Here is a 9280-nt window from a genome sequence, read left to right as displayed (position 1 = left end):
TAGAAACTTGAGTAAGGAATCTTTCAGAACCCTGTATACCACTTATGTAAGACCAATCCTGGAGTATGCAGCTCCAGCCTGGAGTCCATACCTAGTTAAACACAAGACAAAGCTAGAAAAGATTTAGCGGTATACCACCAGGCTCATCCCGGAACTGAGAGGAATGAGCTACGAGGAAAGGCTAAAGGAGCTGAACCTCACATCCCTAAAAAACAGAAGAGTAAGGGGAGACATGATAACCACCTACAAAATTCTCAGGGAAATTGACAAAGACAAACTCTTCAGCACGGGTGGAACACGAACAAGGGGACACAGATGGAAACTTAGTACCCAGATGAGCCACAGAGACGTTAGAAAGAATTTTTTCAGTGTCAGAGTAGTTAACGGATGGAATGCATTAGGCAGTGATGTGGTGGAGGCTGAATCCATACACAGTTTCAAATGTAGATATGATAGAGCCCAGTAGGCTCAGGAATCTATACACCAGTTGATTGACAGTTGAGAGGCGGGACCAAAGACCCAAAGCTCAACCCCCGCAAGTACAAATAGGTGAGTATACACACACACACACACACACACTCACACTGATTGACGGTTGAGACGCGGAACCAAAGAGCCGAAGCTCAACCCCCGCAAGCACAAATTGGTAAGTACAAATAGGTGAGCACACACACACCGGAAGCAGCCCGTAGCAGGTGTCTTAACTCCCAAGTACCTATTTACTGCTAGGTATCAGGAGCATCTGGGAGAAGGACATTTCGCCCATCTGTTTCTCCGGCTGCGGGGATCGAACCCCGGTCCCTAGGTCCACTAGTCTAGAGCGCTGTCTACTCAGCCACCATTGTATGCTTGTGATGTTGTTGTATTCTTGTGATGTTGTTGTATGCTTGTGATGATGCTGTATGCTTGTGATGATGTTGTATGCTTGTGATGATGCTGTATGCTTGTGATGATGTTGTATGCTTGTGATGATGCTGTATGCTTGTGATGATGCTGTATGCTTGTGATGATGTTGTATGCTTGTGATGATGATGTATGCTTGTGATGATGTATGCTTGTGATGATGTTGTATGCTTGTGATGATGCTGTATGCTTGTGATGATGCTGTATGCTTGTGATGTTGTTGTATGCTTGTGATGATGTTGTATGCTTGTGATGATGCTGTATGCTTGTGATGATGCTGTATGCTTGTGATGATGTTGTATGCTTGTGATGATGATGTATGCTTGTGATGATGTATGCTTGTGATGATGTTGTATGCTTGTGATGATGCTGTATGCTTGTGATGATGCTGTATGCTTGTGATGTTGTTGTATGCTTGTGATGATGTTGTATGCTTGTGATGATGCTGTATGCTTGTGATGTTGTTGTATGCTTGTGATGATGTTGTATGCTTGTGATGATGCTGTATGCTTGTGATGATGCTGTATGCTTGTGATGATGTTGTATGCTTGTGATGATGATGTATGCTTGTGATGATGATGTATGCTTGTGATGATGTTGTATGCTTGTGATGATGCTGTATGCTTGTGATGATGTATGCTTGTGATGATGTTGTATGCTTGTGATGATGCTGTATGCTTGTGATGATGCTGTATGCTTGTGATGATGTTGTATGCTTGTGATGATGATGTATGCTTGTGATGATGTTGTATGCTTGTGATGATGCTGTATGCTTGTGATGTTGTTGTATGCTTGTGATGATGCTGTATGCTTGTGATGATGTTGTATGCTTGTGATGATGCTGTATGCTTGTGATGATGTTGTATGCTTGTGATGATGCTGTATGCTTGTGATGTTGTTGTATGCTTGTGATGATGCTGTATGCTTGTGATGATGCTGTATGCTTGTGATGATGTTGTATGCTTGTGATGATGATGTATGCTTGTGATGATGATGTATGCTTGTGATGATGCTGTATGCTTGTGATGTTGTTGTATGCTTGTGATGATGATGTATGCTTGTGATGATGTTGTATGCTTGTGATGATGCTGTATGCTTGTGATGATGTATGCTTGTGATGATGTTGTATGCTTGTGATGATGCTGTATGCTTGTGATGATGCTGTATGCTTGTGATGATGTTGTATGCTTGTGATGATGCTGTATGCTTGTGATGATGCTGTATGCTTGTGATGATGTTGTATGCTTGTGATGATGATGTATGCTTGTGATGGTGCTGTATGCTTGTGATGATGCTGTATGCTTGTGATGATGTTGTATGCTTGTGATGATGTTGTATGCTTGTGATGATGCTGTATGCTTGTGATGATGTATGCTTGTGATGATGTTGTATGCTTGTGATGATGCTGTATGCTTGTGATGATGATGTATGCTTGTGATGATGTTGTATGCTTGTGATGATGTTGTATGCTTGTGATGATGCTGTATGCTTGTGATGATGTTGTATGCTTGTGATGATGCTGTATGCTTGTGATGTTGTTGTATGCTTGTGATGATGCTGTATGCTTGTGATGATGCTGTATGCTTGTGATGATGCTGTATGCTTGTGATGATGCTGTATGCTTGTGATGATGCTGTATGCTTGTGATGTTGTTGTATGCTTGTGATGATGCTGTATGCTTGTGATGATGCTGTATGCTTGTGATGATGCTGTATGCTTGTGATGATGCTGTATGCTTGTGATGATGCTGTATGCTTGTGACCAATTATCAAATTATCAAGGCTATGTGTATGTGCTACACATAGCGTTGCTCGCGTGAAACTGTTGTATGGTGTTAGGGACACGGGTTCATTATGTTCTATGTATCGGGCGTATTGTGTGTGCTTCCCCATTTTTTTAGAAAAAATTTGTTTGGTACGTTTTAGTAACCTGATGTAAATGACTAAGTTACAACTTGCATATATGTGTTTGCGTAATGGCCTACTTGCCTAGTGTGTTGTCTACTGGTGTGTTTGATGTACTGAGTGGTTGTGTGTGTTTCCTACTTGTAAATGACTACACAGGCTACGACGTGGTTGTTGTTTGTGTTTGGCGAGCAGCCTACGTGTGTTTGTCAGGCCTTCTACTGCACCTGTGTTTGTAGAATTATCTTTCGCTAGTTTTGTTCCCTTGCGGAGTAGTAGGTGTTATTTAGTTACACGGTTGTTCCGGGTTATATTTCATATAGGTTTGTGCTGCGAACTCAATGTTTGTAGAAGGGATGACGCATTAGCAGTAAGTTTTGGTTTTGAAGTTCACTTACCGCTAACGCGTCAGGGCTTCCAGGTAAAAATGTTCATTCCTCGCGATATCACCCGTTTAAGACCATTTTCGAAGAATATTGTCATAGACGTTTGTTAAGTAAAATAATGATTTTAGCAGTAAATTTTGGTTTTCGGGTCCATTGGACGCTAAGCTGCCAAGGGTTCCAGGGGGAATATTGTCAGAGTCTTAGTTCCCGTTAAGATTCCACCAGTCTTAGGAAAATATTTCAGAGTTTCCCATGTTTAGAAAATATATTTTAGAAATTTCTTTAGAAAAGAAATTTTACAGAAAAAGAATCAGGGGCAAAGTCCGTTCTAGTCTAATTTAAATAAACTCTACCGCCATAAACAGATATATTAGACAATAGTCTTAAGTAAATTCTTATATAGGAGATATACTCGTTTATAATTAAGTTAATCAGCTCCCTCCCTCCCCTCCCCTTCCCCTGCGTCAGGCACCGCCAACCCTACCTCGCCTAACAGGTGTCTTACCTTAATCTAATCTAATCTAATCTAATCTAATCTAATCTAGTCTAATAACCCACCCGCCCCCCCCTCCTTCGCATCTTTTTTATTGCACTTAAGAACACCTGTCCCCCCTTTCCCCGTCCCCCTACCCCCCTCTCTCCCTACATCGCTCTCCGCTCTCTACAAAAGATATTTTTAAAACGTTCATCAGAAGTTAGCTCTTGAACCCAGTTCGATACGTTTATAAGTGTAGTTTCACTATTAACTGATCAATTTCCATGAGATTTAAATCATAGTTATTTCTCCCTTAGTAATAAAAGAAAATTAAGCTATCGAGTTTTAGCTCCCGCCCTCCCCCCATCACCTGGTCTTAAACGGGTGATAGCGCGAGGCATGAACATTTTTACCTAGAAGCCCTGACGCGTTAGTGGTAAGTGAACTTCAAAACCAAAACTTAGTGCTAATGCGTCATCCCTTCTACAAATGGTCTCTCATGTTCTGTGTTGTGTGGAGTTCTGTGGTAGGCTGGGGTTGTGGTATGTAGCTTCTCCTGTTATTTGTATATTCTAATTGTTCTTTATTAATAAACGAATATTAAAGTGCTTTACTTTTCTGAATTAAGAAACTCTTCAACTTCAACCTAAAGTGTATTCAGAGTGTTCTCACTCCCATTCCTTTTCACAAAATGTTGCATTAGCCATGATATAAGTTGTGTGTGTGCTGGTTGGGGTTGATGGGAGAGGAACAGAGGTGGGAGTGTTCTGCTTATTGGGTGGTGGGCTGATTGGGTGGAGTGGGGGGGGGGGGATCAATGAACGATGCAATTAGCGCTCATAACCTGTACGTGACAAGAGTATGTTCTACCGAATATGATATTATATATCTAATTTTTCACTACATTTCCGAAACGTAAGTGAGTACACAAGTGGTACCACGACCACAAGTGTTCTCACACCCCCTGTAGAAGCAGCCACGGCGTCAGCAGTTGGATGCTGGCGGTGAGAGTGAGTGCTGCGCCCACAATTGTCTTTGTTTCTCAACAGTAACGCCCTCCCGCCCACCGTTCTCACCATCGACAACGTTCACAGCCCGGCAAGCAAGTCTTGGGAGATGGGGACTGCTACGCGTGCTCGTAGGACAAGTTATTGATGAGTTTAGAGAAAAATTGCTGCATGTGTTCTTTCCATATTGTGCTGGCAAGGGTTGAACTTCGGATCTTTGGTCCCACCCTCTCAACCGCCATTCTACTGGTATACAAGGTTACTGATCCTACTGGGCTCATCATATCTACATTTGAAACTGTACTCATCTAGTTGTGATTGCGGGGTGTTGAGCTTTGGCTCTTTGGTCCCGCCTCTCAGGAGGCGGGACTAAAGCTCAGGGATCTGTACACCAAACTACTGGTGTACAGATTCCTGAGCTTCTCGAGCTCTATCACATCTACATTTGAAACTGTGTATGGAGTCAGCCTCCACCACATTACTGCATAGTGCATTCCATTTACTAACTACTCTGACACTGAGAAAGTACTTTCTAATGTCTCTGTGGCTCATTTGGGTACTCAGCTTCCACCTGTGTTCCCTTGTTCGTGTGCCACCCGTGTTAAATAACCCATCCTTGTCTACACTTCTACCTAGAAGTGGGCTTCAGGGGGCCGGTCGGCCGAGCAGACAACAAGCTGGATTTGTGATCCTGTGGTCCCGGGTTCGATCCCGGGCGCCAGTGAGAAACAATGGGCAGAGTTTCTTTCACCCTATGCCCCTGTTACCTAGCAGTAAAATAGGTACCTGGGTGTTAGTCAGCTGTCACGGGCTGCTTCCTGGGGGTGGAGGCCTGGTCGAGGACCGGGCCGCGGGGACACTAAAGCCCCAAAATCATCTCAAGATAACCCTGTCAATTCCCCTGAAAATTGTGTATGTGGCGATCATGTATCCCCGAGCTCTTCTGTCTTCTAGCGACGTGAGGTGCAGTTCACGCAGCCTTTCCTCATACCTCATGTCTCTTAGTTCTGGGACTACCCTAGGGGCATACCTCTGAATTTTTTGAGCATCGTCTTGTGCTTGACAAGGTAAGATCTCCATGCTGGGGCCGCATACTCCAGGATTGGCCTAACATATGTGGTATACAAGGATCTGAAGACTTCTTTACACAAGTTTCTGAAGGCAGTTCTGATGTTAGCCAGCCTCGCATACGCCACCGATGCGAGTCCACATCTTTAGAAGTGGGCTTCAGGAGACAGGTTTGGCGTGATATCAACTCCTAAAGCTTTCTTTCTCTGTCCGTTTCGTGAAGGACTTCATCTCCCATTCGGTATCTAGTGCCTGGCCTTCTATTTCCTCCGCCTAGTCTCATCACCTTACATTTACTTGGGTTGAACTTTAGTAGCTATTTGTTGGACCATTCATTCAGTTTGTCTAGGTCATTTTGTAGCCTTATACTATCTTTTTCTGTCTTAATCCTCCTCATAATTTTACATCATCAGAAACATTGAGAGGTACGAATCTATTCCCTCTGGGAGATCATTTACATATATCAGAAACAGTACAGGTCCAAGGACTGATCCCTTTGGGACTCCACTGGTGACACCTCGCCACTTCGAGACCTCCCCCTTCACAGTGACTCGCTGTCTTCTGTTGCTTAGGTACTTCCTAATCCAGTCGAGTACCTTCCCTTTCACACCTGCCTGCATCTCCAGCTTGTGAACTAGTCTCTTATGTGGTACTGTGTCAAAGGCTTTCTGGCAATCCAAAAATAAGCAGTCTGCCCAGCCCTCTCTATCTTGTTTGATTTGTGTTGCCAGGTCATAGAATTCAATTAATCCTGTGAGGCATGATTTGCCCTCCTTGAACCCAGGCTGATGCTGTGTTACAAAGTTCTTTCGCTCCAGATGTTCCACTTGTTTTTTCGCACAATTGTGGGGTTTTCTATTTTGCTTTCCCGACTGCAATGCGTACGTCACCAATGTATTCGTTGCAAGACGCTTCACGAAACTGTCGGAATCAGCAGAGAAAATACGAGAGCAACCGTACAGGGCCTGGGAGCAAGGTCGAGTTAGAGTCCTTGAGGGTCTCTTCTCAGACTAGCCTCACCTGGTCCTGATCCACGTTGGTCGTTGGAATCTCCTCAACGCTTTAACACTTTAAGGGACTCCTAGGGTCCTCATCACATTTATAGTTTAGTGAATTAGGCAACTCGGTGTTGAAGACACCTAGAGCTGAAGGCTTGAGTAATATTGGCAGTATTCAGAAGTGGTTCAACGGAAACACCGCATAAAGCTTAACAGTAGTTTATTTACTAACTTAACCACTAATACACAGGGTGCTTGATTTACTTTAGATTGGCGTCAGAAAGGCTATGGGTGCATTAGCGAGACTCTTGACGTCTAGCTAAACGACTCGTATCCACTCCTGGAGAAACACCTAACTTAACACAGTTGACAGTCAATCATTAACACGGCAACCTAACTGCCGGTGTGCAAAGGGATCACAAGAGTTCCAACCGGATACTCAGGTAATGATCATGCACAATAAATAACAATGGCACTGTCAATGGGACTAGTAATAAACATGAACAATAAAAATATCACACAATAACTAAATGTGTGGTGTATGTGAAACTCATATTCTCAGACGAATGTAATGTCGTGATACCCCACAGATAAACACGCATACACCGTCGGGTGTCTCCACCTATACCTGTGTCAGGTATGAGAAGGTGAGAGCTGTGGTTGATCCCTCAGATCAACACACAGACAGACACAATAATACAATAACAAGATCTTGAACTTACAGGTAGGCTACCTCTCTTATTCTCTCACTCACTCGTGCACATTCATGCAAGAACTCATAGGTGGCCTGACAGTTGGCTTCGCTCGTTATAACGTTTGACGACAGGCTTTCCCAACAAACCGTACATGATAGGGAGGGTACTCGCAGGAGGGCGCGCTGTATGTCTAACAGATACACGCACACTTGATGGTACTGGTGGCGAGTTAGGATGGTGACGTCACGTAATACCGTGAGACAAGGTGGCTGGCAGTTTGAGGCAAGCTACACGCTCTGGACAGTGGCGGCTGCAGGTTATATGGTACCATGCAGGTACACTGTGGTAAAAGTCACTCACAGATTACTTAGGCAGCGGCATTACCATAGTTCACTCAAGGTCACTCACAGACGATCTCCATTTGTCATCAGGGGTTACCTGATACCAGTCTGTTTCACTCTGGTGATTTGTCACTAGTCTTCTAAACAATATTGTCACGTTCGCGATTCCAGGCGAGCATTGGTATATCGGAAAGAGGTTGAGTTTAACCTGACTGTGAGGAATGGACGGTGTTCAGTCTATTGGCCGATAGACAGAACAGGACACGTCCTCTATGTACAGGCTTCCTTACGTGAATACCCTTGCCAGGGGCTGCAGGGGCTCCTCGTGGGCACAAACACAAGGGGTTACAATTGACCAATGGTGTTTCAGCAAAAGAGCGGGAATCCATCATATTGATCGTTTCATGATCACAGAGATGACGTCATGAACACGTCACTACCAAGTCACAGTTGTTATTCTCCAATGTGCCGGTTGAGGCTGACCCCAGAGGTCAGGTCTGTCGCCTCGCTGACGTCCGCTCTCTCTCTCTCTCACGCTTGGCACCAGCCATGTACTCACTGACCCTATGGCAAGTATGCTTAATTCCTCTGTATCAAATTTACCCTTGGGCGTACAGCGGCCTCCGTATTTTAAACGTATTCCTGGTTATGTGGTCTTCCTGGGGACACCCAACATGACAGATTACCATCCAGGGCTAACAGAGATAGGGCTTGTGCACGAGATCGGTGGACTGTGCACTGCAATGGGCCTTTTAAGTCAGCTGTGGGAGAATCTTCAGAGACCATCCTCTCACAACAATCGTCTCCATCCATCTCCGTTCAAGTTTGGGATACTGGCCACTGGCCTGTAATTCAGTGCCTCCTGTCTATCACCCTTCTTGTATATTGGAACTACAGTGGCCGTCTTTCAAACTGTTGGCAGTTCACCTGTTACCAGTGATTTGTTCTACACCATGGATAGTGGCAGGCACAGAGCTTCTGCTCCTCCTTCAGTATCCATAGTGAGATTCCATCCGTGTCTATAAACTTTGTCACATCCAAATCTAGCAGATGCTTCCTTACCTCCCACTGGCAAGGGGAGGTCACCTACCCCACTGTGTATGGAGTCTACATCCACCACACACCACTGCCTAGTGCGTTCCATTTGTTCACTACCCTGACACTGAACAATCTTTCTAATATCTCTGTGGCTCATTTGGGTACTCAGCTTCCACCTGTGTCTTCTTGTTTAAGAACCATCCGTAATAAAACAACCTGTTCTCTTAATTAAAATAAAACGTTGCTTTTCACTCGTATGTGTTACACATGGCCAAAAATTGTCATACTAGAAAATGGAAGCGGCTCGCGAAAGTGACGTACTTTCCCGTTTTCTGTTTTGGGTCCTCTGGTAAGTTAGGAGAGGACACTTTAAATTAAATGTTTTCTTGACGTTGGGAATCCTTAGGAGGACGGGCTGGATAGTCTGTCCTTGACGGCCTTATTAATTCCCATTAAAATTTGAAT

At 44.2% G+C, this 9280-nt stretch overlaps 1 protein-coding gene across 1 annotated transcript; it reads right to left on the bottom strand.

The window, feature by feature from the left end:
- Positions 1–827: 827 nt before the first annotated feature.
- LOC138373431 (mucin-3B-like) lies at positions 828–8169 on the bottom strand. The gene is made up of 2 exons (XM_069339636.1): positions 8068–8169; positions 828–2657 (listed from the first exon to the last, which is right to left on the bottom strand). Exons 1-2 carry the CDS (start codon positions 8167–8169, stop codon positions 828–830), a joined length of 1932 nt encoding a protein of 643 aa, XP_069195737.1.
- Between the last annotated feature and the right edge of the window lie 1111 nt (positions 8170–9280).

Source organism: Procambarus clarkii, chromosome 42 (assembly GCF_040958095.1).
Source record: "Procambarus clarkii isolate CNS0578487 chromosome 42, FALCON_Pclarkii_2.0, whole genome shotgun sequence".
NCBI lineage: Eukaryota > Metazoa > Arthropoda > Malacostraca > Decapoda > Cambaridae > Procambarus > Procambarus clarkii.
This window is presented reverse-complemented; position numbering and strand designations above follow the sequence as displayed.

Coding starts and splice junctions, on each gene's coding strand:
- LOC138373431 (XM_069339636.1), bottom strand. CDS start 8,169: ATGATGGATTCCCGCTCTTTTGCTGAAACACCATTGGTCAATTGTAAC. Junction 2,658..8,067: donor CCCCTGGCAAGGGTATTCAC/GTAAGGAAGCCT, acceptor ATTGGTCACAAG/CATACAGCATCATCACAAGC.